Below are 19,202 nucleotides of genomic sequence, written 5' to 3'. Positions count from 1 at the left end.
CTCCTCACGTTTACTCCTTCGTCCATTCCTTTTTTCCTCTTTCGATCCCTCATCGCTAAATTGCTCCTGATTTCCACCTTTTTGTTTGATCCACAGCGATACTTTCTGTCTCGCTCAGGTTCTTATCGCTTCTTCCAGATGTCTGCACGTGCCATTGCCTGCACGGGTGCTCGCGCCTGCACGATCCACCCCGAAGGCATCACTGGCAGCTTCACATCTCATCTAAATCGTGTGGCAAAACTCAGAGCCCATCTCTGATTCTCTGCAGTAAACTGAGCTTCACCTTTTTGTTGAGCTAAGTGGCAGTGGTTTCCGATGAGAAATAAAACACAGTTTTAAAAAAAGAGGCAGTAAGTAGAGACTGTTGAGTGTTTTAGAAACACTATACACTTGTGTGAAGTGGCAATGTGAAGGAAGATATCGGGCTGCTGGATGCCTGCCGGTCAGATAATATCAGATAAAAAAAAGAAAGTTAAAAATATGTTTAAATTAGTGTCTTTGTCTTATCTTAACACTTTTATTACAGACTGTGGGCTCACCAAAGTGTACTATAAAAAATGGGATTGACTGACATCACTTTTGCTAATCAGTATTCTCACCTGTCATTTGCCTCCACCCTTGGTATTGTTTCTTCTTCCAGAATTTTTTTTTATTTTATTCCCGGTCTGTTATTTTCCATGTGTTGGCCCAGAGCTTACTTCATAGAGCCCCTTTATGTTAATGAGTCTCAGTGACTATGCATGGGGGTCTAAAAGGAAGGAACCAAAGACTGGATGTTATTAAGTGTCAATTATAAAAAAAAATGCAGACAAACTCTGGCACAATATCTCAATTGCACAAACATGTTGCCAATGTTTTGATACAAAATGAGAGGTATCAGAAAGTTTCAAAGGTGGAACATTTTTACGTCCTTATTCTATACTGTTTTTTTTCATCATTTGTGTAATGAAGGTCAGGATATAGATAATTTAAGGGTGGATTTAGGCTGTGATGGAGGGGCTTAATGTAATATATTTTCATGCGGCTTAGAAATCCTGATGACACCCCTGAGGATATGGTGTGTTTCATTGGATTTGGTGGTCTGACTATTTGAGGCTCTTAGTCATAACAGATCAAAACCTGCCTTATTTCTCTTCTCTCTATTCGCAATAACTCCAACACGCAAAAACAGCTGCATCATTTCCTGTATTTGAGCACTGGAAGGAAATGTGGAATATCTAACGTTTCACGCTTTCATGAGTTTAATAAACTGCAGAAAGTCCCGAGGAAACAGTTTGATTTGCTTTGGAAACTCAGACGGTTCAATGAATTCTCCCTAAAATGGACAATATATTTAATCCATATGACATGAAAACGTGAGATTTTCTCTTGTTGCAGTTTACCTGAGAAAGTTAGATTAAAGGTAAAGTCAAAGACTAAAGGTCATGACATAGGTTGTAGACTGCACTCTTCCTAGAGAACCCAGATAACAAATGGAAAGGAAAATCACCAAAAAAATCTTTTCAGCATTCACACCCACAATAAAGTTAAGTTAAGGTGCACTGAACACCCCCTGTGGATCAGTGCAACAAGACAGTGGCCACTGGAGGTCAGTGAACACAGTAAAACTATTTTATCCACCGATGCATTCAGGAAAGTTCCTGAGAAAATGAACTCTTTTTTTTTTTTTTTTTTGCAATGTTATTATTAAAATATGCAAAGTAAAACAGCAACATCACAATCATTCACTGAATTATTGATTTTGAGAGTGAAAAGCTTCGATAAAGTAATCCAACTGCTGGCAATGCCCGTGTTTGGCATCAAACTCCTCGCTGGTGCAGCCTGAAATATGCAACAAAAAAAGAATGTATGGTGGACATAAAAAACCTCCCAGCAGCTCAGAATAAAACAGTTCAACACAATTGTGAACGAGATGGATTTAGTCCAGTTGGCAGGGGTCCAAAACAAGAGGAGAATAGACCGAGGAGGAAGGAGGTGGAGGCTTGGTATAAAAAGACAAGAGGGCACCAGGAGAATTTAAATCATACATTTCTATATCAAATGTAGCTTTGGCCAAGAGTTTGGATTTCCATCCAGACAGGCCACGTACTCCCCCATCTCCCTCAGCTGACATGCACTTTGTAGGGGCTTTAAACACTCAAGTCTTCTCTGAGAATGTAACTGACAAACATTTCCTCGACCCACCCTACCTTCCCTCACGCTCATCCATCCTCCCTCCGTCCTCATCTAGTTTGTCTAATTCTAGGCCCAGTTTGGGCTGGGATTAGTTCGGGCAGAATAGTGTCTGAGAAAGAAACTTCTTTAAATATAGTCTTCAGCATTGAATTGAGTCTTTTTAAATACAGCTTTGCAGACCTCCAGTCTTCATAGTTTGATCATATGCGTTTTCTCTTTAGCCCTGCATGGCAATCATCAGTTCACTTCACCACCAGAAGACTCTGGACTTCACACGGGGATAGCTTTTATCTTTTGATCACCCCATCTCCCTGTAGAGAGAGAACAAGAGCTAAAGATTCTCTGAAAATGATATAATATCACATCTATTTAATCTAAGATATCAATCTTTTATTCCTTTATTCCTACACTTAATTGTTTCGCCTGCTTGGTGTGTGAGCAAAAACAACATCATTTTAATTTTGGGGACTTTTGATGCCTTTATTAGAGAGGCAGGATGGTGGATAGAGTCAGAGAGAGAGAGAGTGGGGAATTACATTTGATAAAGGAGCCACAGGTCTAACTCGAACTAGGACTTCTTGCTCTGAGGACTATAGCCTCTGAAAATGGGGCATGCGATTCAACAACAACCGCTGACGGGATTGAAAATGTGGTGTCAAAGTTGAAAGAAAAAAAAACTTGAAAACCTGAAAAAACAAATCTCTGCATTTGTAACCTTTCATGAGGGATTAGCTTCATGAAGCATTTCTGCTAATTCAACGATTATTTTCACAGCCACAGAAGGTCAAATGACAGAAGGCATTAACATAATGGCTTTTACAGTTTTAGCGAACCATCAGTAAGGACAATTTATCTTAAAGAAAATGATCTCAGAAAGAATACATATTGAGCCAATGTATTCCTGTTCATGTTGTGTTGATTTAGATTTAGAAATGTTTATCACTCAAAAAAGGTAATACGGTCTTCCATTCATACAAACTGACTTGCTGTGAAAAACTGCTACAATTCAGAATCAACAAAACTCATTTATTGCCATGTGGAAGTAACACATTTTAATTTTTACACAGAGCAAAAAGCAACAATAACATATTGTACAAAACGATACAATACACTTTCTTGTATCCTTAGGGAAATTCTTGGTGGACATGAATTGGGCTTGAAGTGTTTGACAAAGATAAATATCTATACAAATGTATATTCATAAATACTATAGTAACACTTTTATTTGCCAACAGAGCATTAAGACCAAATATTATCTAACATAGACGTAAAAACTAAAGCACTTTTTTTGTACAATGTATTGATCAGATGTTTGGTACAAAAGGGGCATGAAATAAATACATACATCATGTTTCTATATTATTATATTTGCTCAAAGAACATGTTTCATAGATGACCTGCTGTAGTCGAACATGGACGTTTTTCTCACAACAAACAATAAATCCAGTCGCTAGTGAATAATATTTATTGAATGTGCTGTGGCACTTCCAGGGACCTATTTTGTTGATTCGGTGTATTTTCATACATCCAGCACCATTTTACTGCACTAAATCACCCATCGTTTCCTCAGGTCCTAAAGGTGCAGAGCAATGAGGGGCAATTTTAGGCCACATTTCCCAGAAATCCATGCAGCCTGGCATAAAAGGTCCAGGGCTGTGAAATAGGTTTTTCTGACCTTTGATCCTTTCTTTTGTCCTCTCGGTTCATTACCGCCCACTGTCATGACAGAATTGTTCGGGAATTGGTCTGCTGTTTCCAGAAAATATTTTTATGAAAGTATACAGAGCAGCAGCAGACTGAGCGTGTCGACCGACCGGAAGTGTATACACACACACACACACACACACACACACACACGCACACACACACCTACACACACACACACACACAGTAAAGCGATTTACACGAATATAAGTGCACCAAAGTCATATGCATTACGATGGTGCTCTGCTCTGTCACAATATTTACGATCCCGGTAATTAGGTATATGTTGAGACAAAATGTTTTTTGCTGTAAAAATGTCTCTTTCTGCAGTCAACATTGGAATGATCCTAATTGACCTAAAATGGACTCTTGGGCTTTTTCAACCAGCCTCAAGTGGACTCTCAAGAAACTGCAATTTTGCTGTAAAAAGGGCTTTTTTCGCCTGGTGAGTGTATATGACTTCTGGTGTTCCTCTTCGAAGAATTGCAGGATTACATTGACTTACTTATTACATTGACTTCATATTTAAACACTGTAGATTGCCTCTAGGCTTTTCACAGTAATATTATTAAAAGCCACTGACATGTTATTCTATCTAGCCCAATCAACCAGACATGCTTAACGTGTTGCACAATTCAAATACAATTAGAAAGCTGTTTCCATATTTTTATTTTCAAAATCATTGTCGTCAGTGTTCTTCCTGAACAGGAGAGACTCTTCCTCCATCATTTCATTGATCACTGAGATCAATAAAATGAACGGTCTCTGAGGGTTGGTCTGTCTCTCTCTCCTTTTGAAACATCTGTTGGATTGTTAACTCCTCACATAAAACACATATACCGACTCATATAAACACACTCGGACGCACGTGTTCTAAGTGGATAACGAGGACAACACCCCGGGTGCTGAAATAATTGAAGCTGTTTGATGTCTTGTCAAATATCACTCATACACCTTTCACAGCTTTCTCTCTCTCTTTTCCTACCTCCCTCTCTCTATTCTCTCTCACACATTAACCTGTCCTCATTAGTATGATGAACAGCAAAAAAGCTGCAGCATAAAAGCAGACTTGCACACACCTTAACCATGCCTGCTAGATGTCTGACCCTTGAAGTTGTTCTGAGAAGCTCAATAGTTGTGCATCTAATAAGGCCTTCAAGGAGTGTGCGTTTGTCTGTGTGTGAGTGTGAACATTGGCATGATTCATTTAAAGAAGAAAGAAGTCACAAACTATAGGAGCCTACTTTTTGCTAAACAGCAGCGAAAAAAATCTTTTTTCTCGATCCTTGTTTTTCTCCAATTATTGGTACTGCACATGCATTCAGCAGCACAGTTTCTCAAGACTTGTGAATTCCTGTTCTTTATCATGTCTCCATCCACATTTTCATGATTACATGTTAGGCCTATAAAGTTGGACGAACCAGTTGACCCCGAGGAAGTCTGTGGTGGAAATGTTGAGAGAAGTGGATGTTTTTGAGGTGGTTGGCGAGAATATAATGAACCTGCCACGTGTAGTCAGTCTTTGATGAGTTGAAGTGATTGCACACATTGTACAGACAGGGGGAAGGACAGAGGTCACAGCTCAAGTCTGCCCCCAGGTCTTTAGCAGATTAATCCAGCCATAGTAACAGCAGAGACCGACAGTGACAATACAACGGAAGTGACTCACAAAAGTTATCATGTCACTGCCCTGCATGCAAATATAACCATGCAAATATAACCATGCAAATGAGCGCTTTGCATGCTAAGACATCCTTTCATCCATCTCATCTGTGTAACTTTTCATGCACCGTTGGATTACAGCACTCGTTCATACTTCAGCATTGAATTAGCTTTCTGAAGAGCTGTGTGGAGGGCAGCCTCTTAAATTGAAATAATTCCATGTCAGATTCATGCTTTACCTTATATTGAATACATGCATGTTCGCTATTCTTTTTAGTTTCTTGTGATAAATTAATTCATTTAAGAAGATAAACTTGATAGACCATAAATGCATCTTTCCTCCCCCTAAGCTGTTGAAAGCAAAGTGCCTGAAGGCATTCTATTCTTCATAGCGGTCTGATGACGCAGGTGTTAAACTCTGCCTTCAGGGTTAAACCACAGGCCCTCTATCACTTTCTCACACAATGAGGTCAGTAGAAATTGTCAATTCTTCCTACAATACATGTTGAATATGTGACTTTTGCCTTCGTCAAACTCTACTGAAGTCATTTGTTGTAATAATGAAAATACATAATGAGCCTTGCCAAGATGTGTTATTAAACGTACAACACATTTTTGTAGTGCACACTTTCTTGTCATCTTCATTATTAAAGCAGCATATTATCTGTTTGCTGTTGTTTGGCATAGTGTGTAAACATGGTGAGAGTGCTAAGAGATGGAGTCAACGAAGCGTGAGGAAACCAGGAGTCGAAGGAGGATGAATCTGCCTTTGCCTCTCTGTTTCCCCGGGTTTGAGAACATCTTTGAGAATGTAACAACACTCTAAAGTGTAAGCAGCTGAACTCTGATTTTACCCTGTTGAACTATTAGCTGGAGTCGTAGTGAAGACCACACTAATTGAGACCATGACATACCCGAGACCGGAGTGCTCCAGGACCGAGACAAGACCAGGCCATAAATATCAATGAAAAATCATCATTTTGTGTACAACGGGCATGTCACTCACTTACACTGTCACGCCAGGAAGGTAAAATAAAATCTAATCAAATGAATTGAATTTTTCTCTTTAAGAAGGAGAGATTTTCTTTCCAATTACATCTATGACGTCGAGAAAAAAAAAATCCTTTCAGTGGTGGTCTGGACCCATGTCGATTCAAAATCCGGAGACAGACAAGTAGGAGAAAAATCATACAGAGGCGCCTCACTTTATTACAAATGCAACACCTTTTTTCTTCTTCTCTAATCTCATTTCAACCTGCCAAGACTCAACTCTGGGTTTAATCCATTTTGGGAGGATTAAAACACAACACATCTGAATAGGCTCTAATTTATTCAAGAGGATGAACTGGGGGGATGCTACTCTATGCATCTTTTTAAAACCTTCTTTCTCTTGCTGTCTTTTGTATCATTTATAAGGTGGTTTTCACTGTCGGCTGTTTTGTCCTTTTTAAGTTAAAGAAATAAAACGCATGCTACCCATGGTCATCGTTACAAATCTTTACCAACTCATGACATCATGTTGTGATTTTCTAAATTGTTTACTGTAAACATTCATGTCAGTATATTGTCGTTTAGGCTTGCAGGAAAACAACGGGCCCCATGGTCGGGGGTCAGGGTCATGCTGACACCCTGCTGACACCCTGCTGTCCAAAACCAGTGACTCCATGCGTTGTTAGAGTGTGTGTGTATGTGTGTGCATGTGTGTGCGTGTGTGTGTGTGTGTGTGTGTGCGTGTTAGTTTCTGTATGAATGACAGGAATGGAAAGAATGATTGACAGCAGCTTGGCAGCTCCACAGCTGTGGTCTAAAGACGGGAACTTTTACTTCACATTAGTTCTAGGTGTGTGTGTAAGTTTTAAGTGTGTACAAGCCTTCCTGTCTTGTCAATCAAGACGTGAAGGCCTGCATAATATGTAATTTTATTAATTCAATTGTAATAAGCAAAAGATGCAACGGCTCAACGGTTAAGAGAATATGTGTCTGCAAATGATATAACTGATGTTTTGCAGCTCTAAGCTTTGTTAGATCAAAAACCCAACCATTGATTTCAGCTACCCCCAACTCAAACGGATTTTGCTGCATTAGATCTGAAGACTTTATCCAACATATCAATTTTTCTAAAATACAGAAATACAAGTTGAACAAAAACAAGCTTCAGCTATCCTCTGAGAAAGAATGTCACATTTCTGTAGGCAGTAAAAGCTCAATGGCTGTTTGGCTACATCCCACAGAAAATGCCATGTGTTCAATAAGTGAGGAGGCTGTTTAAACCGTCATCCTGTGATTACAGTGATAACAACATTAAATGCATCAGGAACACTGTGGTTCAGCGCAGCAGGTGGTTAACTGAGTCATAACATCATATGTTTACTGATCAGGAATATTTGTGTTTCTGCACGTACTGTAGAGAGACAAACAGCCCGATCAGCCGCTCTCTTCCACTGCAGCAGTACATTCACTATGGGCTATGATTGTTGATGTTACTAATTTGTGTGAAAGGCTGTAGGCAATGCTTTTATTACAATTTGTCTGATTATTTCTTCACTTTGAATACACAATATTTGATTCATCTTATTTAGATTTGTTGCAAACACCTTCAGGATTTGACATTTGATGATTTTCTAACAACTTAATATGTACATAATATGTGAGTGAAACTTTGAACCCTGATGCACAGGCACTGTTAGCTTCCTTTAATGTACCATGGCAACAACATTTGAAGTCTTTGGGATCTCGATGTTAAGAAATTATTTTTTTCATTAAATAAAAAAACTTAACCAATGCTCCTTCTGCTTGTAAGATTCATACAGTAAATTAGATATTTTGGATCTTTATTAGAAGCCAAAAGGACTTTGGAACATCAGACCTGTAAATTTAAATAGACTACTGTTTTAGCTTCTGTTAATGTGGGTTAAAAAATAACTATAGGGCATGTTTGAATCTTTTTCTTTCAAGTTATATTCTCTTCTCTCTGTTTTGTCAATGACTTTGAGATGCCTGGTTTTATGTATGAAAGCTGCTATGTAAATAAAGCTGTCTGAACTGTCCTCATGTATTACATATTTTCATATCTTTACTGCAGCTGTTCCATAAATGAAGTTGGTCCTTACTACTTGTTGTTTTGTCTGAGTTTCAGGACATTCTTGAAAAAGACATTTTTAATCTCCATGAGTTTTCTTTCCTGGTTAAATAAAATATAGCATACAATTGTGTTTACGTTCCCTCAGCTGAAAAAAACCCCTTTGAATACTGTTCGGTGACTGAGGATTTTTGACTCTGTACATGATGTGGAGGCTTTAAAAGTGGACCAGGTTTAGTATTAGTATTCAGTTTGATGAAGAGTGTGTTTGTTGGTTCTCTGTCTTTCGTTCTTGTTAATCATTTATTTTCCTGCTGTTGAAAAAAGGTAAAGTAGAGGCAGCACACCTGTTTAGAGATAAGTAACAATTTGCATAGAGAAAAAACTATATAGTAGCCAATAGAGTTTTAAAGATTAACCTTCATGAGGTGATTGGTCCCTGCGGGGTTGATAGGACAGTGTGGAAATATATTTAACGAACCACGATGGCACTAGGAGGACTATCAGGTAAAGATAAGTGACATGACACGTATTTTCCTTCTGCTGTGGGCTGGTAAGTCGCCAAAAATCTTTAACATGCTAGGCTCTTTTTTTTTTAACAGAAACAAATACAGTGTGAAGAATTGAACAAAGGGTTCAGCTCATTTGTGATACTGTGTACAGACGTGCTTCGACTGCAACTTTAAAACCCCTTGATACTGTTTTCCACCCCGGTTAGATTAATTACAGGTGATGCTTACAGCCCCCATCACTGCATCCTCTTTGCTGTAATAGAAATGTTGGAGGGTCCTCTCTCGCTCTGTAAGGCAAGACTTGCACACATACCTGCTCATATTGAGACAGTTTATCTCTAACTGGTACAAGAGCTTTTTAGACTAGCTCCTCAGATGAGGAGTAATGACAAGTTGACGTCTGAGTGGAAGCCTTACAAAAGTTTAGAAACTATTTTCTAAATCATTTGTATATCACCAGCAAATATTGATGAGACTCTCATACATTTATTGTTGATGGCATTCAAAATAAAGACGCATTTGTTAAAGAAAACAGTGTGTATATGTTCTACAATTCTAAAATTCATGTAGCAGAAGTTTTTATCCATGCAAGGTACTTTAGAGAACAAGTCCAGCACAAGCAAGGATCTAGAAAAGAGAAAACAATGGCAGTAAGTGTAAACGTACAGCTCTAAGTCTGATGGGACACACAGGTGCTGCAGGCATTGCACAGATGCAAAGTTGATGTGCAAAGTGTTCAACTTTGTCAATGCTCACACAGAAAAAAAAAGTATTTTTAAATTACAGTGAACTGCTTATTCACATAAAGATTTCTTTGTTTGTAATGTTGATGTACTCTTTTGGGGGTGATAAATACTGTTGACTTTAAAAATGGTCTGTTAGGAATCATAGGAAATGTCACAGTCACCATGTGGAAGACTTTCTCATATAGGTATAGGAGTGAGCACAGCAGTGAATCTGCAGAAGAGAATCATTGGAGGTCAAACATGTACTGATACAACGCGTCCGTACCATGTGAGGTTGAGAGGAAACAATGGGACCCATAACTTCATGTGTGGTGGCTCGCTGATCAGTGACCAATGGATTCTGACAGCAGCTCACTGCCGGCAAAGGTGAGAGAGTGAAATTAAAGAAAAAAGTGTGATCCTCCTGATAGCATTCCCAACTAAACATAGCATTTCTTATGTTTCTGTTCAGTATTAACGGACCTCTGATGTGACAATGTGACGTATTTAAAGTCATTCAGTAATCACCTCTGCTTATTCGTAGGACTATCACTGCATTTGTTGGTGTGCATCCAGGGCCACCAGATCCAGGACAAGGTGTGATAATCACAGATCCACCTGAGATTTTCAATGATGGTGGTAGAGACCATGACCTCATGCTGCTGAAGCTTCCTAGTCCTACTCACTTTTTACATATATCACTTCCTGACTGTGACCGCCATCCCAATGTGTGAGTTGTGATCTTCCCACATCAATAAGTCTCAAAGCCAGATTTGAAACTTTCATTATGAGAAGAGTCATAATTAGTAAAAATTAATAATAATCATGTTTTAGTGCTAATTAACAAAATGTGAAAAAGTTATTCTTGTTTATTTCAGCACTGACATGGTTGAGATTGCAGGTCATGCATCAACAAAGTTGGGTCCTAACAATACAAGACGTAAGAAGGATGATCATTGTCTTTGTATGTCTAAAATGTTGCTTATTTCTGTAAAACAATGCTCTATATTCTTAGAATTAAATATATATTGTATATTTATGTAACTCATGAATTAAACTAAATCTGCATGCAACCTTTCTTTTCGAACTTAACTCAACCCAATTCATGACTTAAGGAAAACCAATCAACAAACATCTCTTTGAATGAATCTCTTTTAAAATAGCCAAGTGAATCATAACATTCTGTGTAGGAGATGCATTTTTAACTCCATTCTTGCATCCTTATTGATGCTGGTTTGATTGCATAGATTCCTCAGTTAAAGACACCAAGTGACCAGCAGAGGTGCTTGAGTTCACAGGCTGAGCAGTGCACGTCACAACGACCAACTTTGCTTTAGGCTGAGGGCTCAGACGAGTAGCTAGCAGGATTTCAAACTCCAAAAGATGAAAACAGATGGTAGACAAAGCTGCACAGAAACTACACTGTAAATACTTTGTGGACGTAGGTAGACAGTTATTTAAAATAAAAACGTTGGAACTCCCAAAACAGGCCATGTCTTATAAACTAGTACAACTTGTAGCCTTGATAGTTGAAATAATGTAATAATATAAAGATTGTATAAAGTTACAAATGTGAGTAACAGCAGAGGATTGTTCATTTCCTTTTTCTGAATACATATTTAATCAATGTTTTACCACAAATAGATACTTTCATTTTTTTGCTTTTCTTGTCCAGAAAATGATGTGTCACCTACCCTCCAATGTGCAAAGATTGAGGTCATCGACTGTCAGCCCTATCTAAAGTGTTTGCAGCGAGGTGCTCCACAGTTTTATCAAGAACATGGCTATCAACACCTGATCTGTGCCCGCACTGCTGGAGTAGACATATCTCTGGTAAGTTTGGATGTCTTCTTACCTTATAGTAATTCCAACAGTCCAACAGATTATTTCTTTATGTTAAGAAATGATGCAACTTTTTTGTAACTACTAAACTGCCTCTCACAGGGTGACTCTGGTGGAGGAGTGGTGTACAATAATATGATTTACGGGGTCATTTCTTTCACTGGTCATGCTAAAATAGCCTGCGCTACACCAGCAGCATTTATGGACGTCTGCCATCAGGACTACTTACAATGGATCAGACGATTTTTGCCAGACCAAAGACAAGTCTAATATTTGCTTAATGAGAAAATGTCTTGTAATCCATGAGGTATTTAACTCTAATTTAGAAAAACAGGTTTCTCTTCATTTCATATGATTAATATTCGATTTTCTTTTCATTGATAGTTGATAGTTCACAGTTCTGATTCACAGGTGTTTACATTATAATCTTACATCTGTTGTGTAGAAGACAACTTCTCTACAGTAATTTAGATCAGGTCTGTAATTGGACAGTCATTGTATGAAAAACAAGAGGAATAAGGTTATCTGCTTGTCGTGTAACATCCCTGTACACTGAAAACATTAAGACCCATCTCATACAAAGTTTTGCAAATTTAATTAAATTGAAGATGACTTAAAATTTTTGTCGTTAATAATTGCTTACATTGTCAATGAAAATGACACACATGTATACATATTGATTTTGATTACAGGGTCATGCAATCATCTTTGAATTAAAAAAGACTTGAACCCCCCCAACCCCCAAACACACACACACACACACACACACACACACACACACACACACACACACCTAAATGCACACACACACACACACATAGAAGTAAAGTTGGTAGACGGTTGCTGACAGGGAAAGATAAGAGCTGTTTATCTTGTATTGTGACTCTGAAAGACAGACACCAACTTTGTACCTTTATCTCTGTGCTATCACTCACTTTCTGTTTCCCTGCTTCCACCAAACACACATTTTTCATCCCGTCACACTTTAGTATTCAAAAAAATCTCAGACATCCAGACACAGGCATTTTGTCATCCTCCTCTTTGTTCATTGTTTTCTCTGTCTCAACACAAATCCATGTCCGCCTTCTATGTTTTTCAATGTGTGTGTGTTTGAGGAATCACATGATTATTTCCGCTTCACGCTCATATCCTGCGTCCCGTCACTAGTTAAATTCATTGTAATCAGGCCATTGCATTACGAAAACTTGGCAGAAGATGATTAGAACATTGTGGCAAGAAACTCCAAACAATCTGAGTCGATAGGGAATTTGCTTTTTTATTAAAATTGATGAATGATGAGAGGTTTTCAAGCAACTGGATAAGCATTTAACCTTAAAAGTTTTCACTTGGAGCTCCTTTTTCTTTCAAAACTGGGGACCCCTGGAGATGGATAAAGCATTTCCCTTTGGGCACATCGGGGTACACTAATAAGTCTTAACACAAGAACACAACTTGAAGCCTAGCCAGGTTTTCAGTTAGCAAACGTTTTCCAAAAATCTATCTTTATAAGTAATAGAGGGCCCTGTAACCCGTGGTTTGAACATTATATCATTTTGGATTGTATACGTGTTTAAAAAAGTCTTTGCTTAAGACGTAATTATACCATAAAAGTGCTGCTTTCTAGTTTCAGTGTGCAATCTGCTTCCGGTGAAATGCTGATTGATCAGGCGCGACTGTGTTTGCCCCGCTGATTTCTCAGTTGATTGTTGTTGTTTCATGCTAAACCTGGGAGTGATTTTACTGTCTGGGTGTTTTACGTCACTGAAGTGCATGAGCAAATTCAATTTAGCCACGATTTCCTCTGATAACACTAATCCTGTTTGGAGACAGCTGAAAGTTTTTTTTTTCTCTTGTCTGTTTTGACACATGAGAAGAATAAGTCCAACCTCCTAAATCAGTGTTCATAGAAGATAAAATCTTTATTCATATTCTTTTTACAATATTGAAAACCAAAACGAAAAGACAGCATCTTAATAAAATCTCTCACAGAGAAACAACAGAGTAAACATGGGGCGTCCCACATTGATACAAAAATAAACTTTATGAATAAAAACTAAACATTGGCAACTTACATTCAAGTGAAGTCACATTCTGCACAAACAACAACTTACAACAGCAACCAACAACTAAAGATCTATTTACAATACCATACATGAATATTATAAAGTCTATTTTATACACAAAGGACCTTAACAATGGTCTTTCTGAAACAACACTCACATTTTGGCAACCAGTGTTCATTTACCCACTGCAAAAACTATTGCTGTTAAAACTGTCTCAGGATTCAGTGACACACAGTTTGCAAAATAAGCTCAAAATCAGAATGAACAAGAGTTGAAATTGTCAGATCCGAGCCACATTTTAATCAGGCTGCTGTAATACAGACTCAACTTTGACAGCTCTTTCACTGACGGCAGTTCTCACTTACAAAAAATCTTCACACGTCCATTTCATTACGCATAGGAGAGTGTTGTGTCCATCGAAAACTTAAAGATAAACTCCTGCACACTGTCTGAAGTCGACCTTCAAAGGGCAAACAGCGTGAAAGTCTAGTTTGAAACTTTGACAATAAAAGTTTGTTTGCAAGTTAGACAGTTAGACCACATGAATACAGCGGAAATCAAGAGTCAAGACGGTCTAACATGAGTGAGAAGAGTCCTGCCAGCTGTGCTGTTGCCGGAGAAAACATATGCATGCTTTACATGGACGGGTCGGTGCTAGATATGAGATTATGACCTTAGGGCATTATGTATGAGTTAAAGAGAAACACATGTTTTCAACCAATCCAGTAGTGTTTAAATCAACACAACGTAAGAAAACACCTTTTTGTTAGCAAAAAGCCTTTTTCTTGTACACATAGTATTCTAATGTTTGTTTATCCCCGAAGCATTGCAGGCCTCAAAAGAAATTCAGTTGATGCAAGCTTTGATATTACGAGCGCCATCTGCATCCACAGCACGTTTACATGGAGGCAGCAGCAGTTAACACTGTGTCCACATTCACCATGTGCTTAGCCAAAACACAAACTGTCCAAACAGCAGAAAAATCTGATTTGGTTTATTTTATTAAATCTGATCTCTTGGGCCGTCTATCTATGCTCGAATTCAAAAACGACCTGCTCGGGGGTTTTGTTTTGTTTGAACAGTATAATTGTGTGCTGATATGAGTTGTTATAGCGAGAGAAGGATTTAAGCTTCTATGTGTGAACGTAGACGGACGAATAGATGTCTGAGTGGCCAAATCGAAACATGTGCTGACACATCTGTTTTCATTACACTTGCTTTGTCAAATGATACATAATGCATGTAGCGTTCTGTAGTTTTACTTATACATACCAGTGGTTGACTTTGAGTTTACAAAGGTCAAGCCATGGCTTCCATAGTAGGTTTCTGGGGGGACTTTAGTTGAGTATGCAAAGCTGAGAGTCACTGAATTGTAACAGACCTGAAATGACTTTTTTTCATTATATTAAAACTGAATTGTTAAACAAACTCATCTTTCACAGAATAAACAACAATTAAAAATACAACAGATGAGAGCTGAAATGTTGTTCAGCAGAATACGAGCCTAAAACAGTTATGATCATTATCATTGTTAATATTTTTTCTGATATGCCCAGTTTATAACAGATCATGTAATACAGAAAACTCAACTGCTTAGAATACTAGCACTACCTTCTGCACATGTAGCAGAGCATGTAGCATGGTGCTTTCATTTGATGAATTCACTGATTATTACAGCATCTTTCTGAGAACCTTCACAGAGCCAAAAACGATGCTAGAACCAGGCTGAAAAGATTGACTTAAGCTTAAACATTCCCTTAATGAGTTCCCATAATCAGTCTTATGAATCCCATAATGACTGGGCTCTGAAAAAGGATGAACTATTGCTAACTATCCCTAAAACAAAGCCATCACAAACTCTAACAGAAGATAAGAGGCATGTAGTCATTGGATTAGCTCTGAATCCTTAATCACAAGAAATGTTCATGAAGTGATTTTGTTCAAACCTTATTTGTTCTCATCATGGCTCTGAACTGTCACACAGTTATTTAGAAGAATGCTGCTCAGGTTAAACAAGGACTCTGGACAAGTTCACTCGTTAATATGCAGCATCCTGAACAACGAGCTCGTGATCAAAACAAGCTGTTCTTTTATCGGAGGCTTGCATATTTACACCATTTAAAATGGCTGAATAGACATTTCTGTACCTCTGCAAAGACTCCTCCACATTAAGTGTTCCCTTTCATCATCAAGGCCAGCAAACCCCTGCTGTGCTGTACTTGATCACAAACACCAGGAAAATACTGTAACCTAGTTCACACTCATTTCAATCCATAAGGAGATGCTTACACATTCACAATGTACATAATTTACACTTATAGTAACAAGAAAGTGTAGATATTAGTAACACTACTAGTTAAAATACATCTATATCACAACTGACGTCACCTTGCCACTCTTCTTTGTGGCTTTCATGTTTTTGTTTTTTTTTGTTGAGGATCCAGCCCCCTTCATTTTAACATAATGACAGCAACAATACACAACAGCAACAGTAAGCAGATTAAAGCGATCAATGAAATGTTTATCCTGCATGAAATGTGTCACTTTGTATACGTCTGACATATAAAATAGTGGGTCAGTGTTTGACACCTTTCTAATCAGTATGTTTTTCTTTCTGCTACTTTAAGAGGGAACGCATTTCATATGAAAACAAACTGACACTTACTAATGTGGAGATGGCGATAAAACCCGAAGCTTATTTACCTTCCAAATGATGCTGAACAGTCGGCATCAAAGCTTTTTTATCAGGATTTCATTAGAAAGGCCTTTCTGAATAAGCGTCGCCGTCTGAATGTCACGGTGGCCAATGTCATGGCAACTGTGTCTTCCCTGCTCTGGCAGTCTAACGTTCAATAGCGTCATACAGTGCATCGTAAACAAACCATTATCATTGTCTGGCAGAGCTGTAACTGATGTTGTTAGCTGTGTTGGCTTTTTAGAGAAGTGTGTGAGAAGTGAAACGCAGGAGAGACACAGATTTGCAAACATGTTTTTAAAGCAGATCCTTTTGTGAGTCAGAATCTTCCATGTCGAAGCTTTAAAAGAAGTCTTTGGAGTTTGCCTTATTCGACTTTGAAACAAGGTCACAGTTGAGTCAGTAATACTGTTCATGATTTCACAACTCATACAAGTTAACAAGTGCTCTCTGCCTCTTCTCTCAGACAACGAAATGAACTCCTGTTGAACTTCTTTCTCAGAGGTAACCCGGTGAGGTCCTGATTTAACCGTCTGATGTGCCACAGAGAGACTACGCTACTTTAAGAAGTCCAATAAATGAAAGACATTCAAACTGTTATTTCACATGGCACCTATACCCATCAGAGGAAGGGAAACAGTCCGATCTGATGGTTAGAGACGTCTGAACTGCTGTTTTGTTAGTTTCAAAGAGTCTCATCTGAGGAGTAGACACAAAGTGGCCTAAGAGTGGATCATGACTTGTGAAGCTTAAACTGAGTAATCACTGTGGAGGATGCAAATTTCCATAAAAGGATGCAAACTTCAGACGAGCACTTTGCCTCAAAACATCACCTCCTCACAACTCCCGTAATCGCTCTCCACCATGCTCGACCCGTCGAAGCTCCGCGGGTTCTGTACCGCCGGTCTGGTTTGAGGCTGGGCAGGATTTGGCGCTGGTGGCGGAGTGCTGGCCTGCTCTGCATACGAAGGCATAGCCACACTCAGGCGCATGCTGAGTCTCTTGTAGCCCCCCGAGACATTGTCGAGGCTTCGCGCGTGTTTGGTGGGGTAATAGCTGATGGCGGTGTACTCGTTGGGGCACTGGTTGCTGGGTAGAGGAAGACCGTCAGGACCCAGGAAGTCATCCAGGTTCTGGTTGCTGTAGCAGGGGGGAAGGGGAGCGCGGCGGTCAACACGTTCCAGTGGGAACGGAAAGCCACCAAATCGAGAGTTCCTCCGTGATTCCAAAGTGGAGGTGGAGTAGGTGTCCTCTACGATGTCAAACTGGGGAAAGTCCTGGACCATGGGACGGCCGTAGTAGTCAGGATCTGCAGGATAGACTGAAGAGAGAGAGAACCTTTTTAGTATTGCACTTCCTTAAACACTGCTTAAATCTTCATAACTCAAATTCATTGTAATAGGGTGTAATAATGAAGTACACTTGATCAAATGAAGTGAATTGACCCAAGGCATTATAAAACAATTACATGTGGATATTGGACTGTAGATTGGATTAAAAAAGAGCAATATGCAGAATCTTTTGAGCCAACGTATATGGACCATAACTGATGTTTATATGATTTTGCAATGCCATGTCAATGATAGAAATTAGAGCTTAGAACTATAAGAAATGACTTTGAAAAGTAAGACAGTAGTGGTTTGACAATGTTTCAAATCTTGCAGATTCCCAACTTCAAAAACTCAGATAAAAAGGTTTGTTGCATCACAAAGATCTTAATTAACTTATCCACCACACTGATTGTGTTTTGTGGTTCATCAAATACCCAGTTCTTCTGTAAATTCAATGTTTTATTATATCCATTAGAATAATTGCCCCTGAGTTTGGAAAAGCTGACTGAGGGTCAGATGAGCTTTCAGACTGAACAAACAGCACACTTATTGTCACAAAGATAAATATTAACAAACGGTGGGACATTAGCTGCCATGTTGGGTGTGCAGGAAGGATTTAAGCAAGTCTGGGTTTTCAACAAACGTTGTCTATATGCATATTAAATCCTTCACTGTGGATTTAAAGTGGTGTGGGTTTGATTAGAGGAACAGGAGGAGGGGACATGTCTACGGAAAGCTTTATATCCTTAAGTCACTGAATTTACTTTTAAGACAGCGAACTGATCCAGAAAAGGATTCAGCAAATGTAGAACTGTCCCTTTCTGATGTTCAACTGATGTTCAACTGATGTTCAAATAAACTAACTTTTAAACAAATCAAGGATTACCTTGAAGGTGAGCTCCACTTATATGATTTGTGCTCGCATTGTTAAGCAGTATGTTCAGTGTTGCTTAATTAAATTAAATAAAATAATAAACACAATGTGGACAATTTCACATTTTGATGCAACAACAGTCTGGAACAAGTTTCTACAGCTAATTCTTTGAGCGGAGCTGTGGTGGTAATGTTTAAAATGTTCCAGCTAACATACCAAACATTAGCTAGTTTCAATTTTACTCTTTTGATTCAAAGTATAAGTAGAATTTTATGAATGAATTTTATGTATAAAATGTTACGTTAAAGACCACTACAAAAGGAAGCGCAAGCTGCTACTGAAAGCTTCCGACCTGTAGCTGTATGTGCTGCTGTTATAAAAAACGTCATGGATACATCATCAGTGAACATATTCTCTTCCTCAGGTTGGTGTGCTTGTGTTTAATCAGGCTTAGTATCTCATCCGTATGAATCCAGAGCAAGTCCGAATACATCTGTGCATGTCACATGCAAGCAAACACACGGCAGTGTTTAAAATATA

The 19,202-nt window shown here is 38.6% G+C and overlaps 2 protein-coding genes across 2 annotated transcripts in view; one reads left to right on the top strand and one right to left on the bottom strand.

The window, feature by feature from the left end:
* Positions 1-9,105: 9,105 nt before the first annotated feature.
* Positions 9,106-11,969, top strand: LOC306829420 (trypsin-like; the record flags this gene model as incomplete). The annotated part of the gene is made up of 6 exons (XM_079352462.1): positions 9,106-9,127; positions 10,064-10,244; positions 10,402-10,587; positions 10,736-10,797; positions 11,533-11,690; positions 11,802-11,969. 6 exons carry the CDS (start codon positions 9,106-9,108, stop codon positions 11,967-11,969), a joined length of 777 nt encoding a protein of 258 aa, XP_079208588.1.
* Positions 11,970-13,593: 1,624 nt separating this feature from the next.
* The window catches only part of fat2 (FAT atypical cadherin 2), a 104,979-nt gene continuing 99,370 nt past the window's right edge, over positions 13,594-19,202 (bottom strand). The window contains exon 29 of the mRNA XM_079352340.1: positions 13,594-17,778. Coding sequence (XP_079208466.1) covers positions 17,279-17,778 — 500 coding nt within the window. The 3' untranslated portion in view covers positions 13,594-17,278. The remainder of the gene's footprint in view (positions 17,779-19,202) is intronic.

Source organism: Symphodus melops, assembly GCF_947650265.1.
Source record: "Symphodus melops genome assembly, chromosome: 9".
NCBI classification, from domain to species: domain Eukaryota; kingdom Metazoa; phylum Chordata; class Actinopteri; order Labriformes; family Labridae; genus Symphodus; species Symphodus melops.
This window is presented reverse-complemented; position numbering and strand designations above follow the sequence as displayed.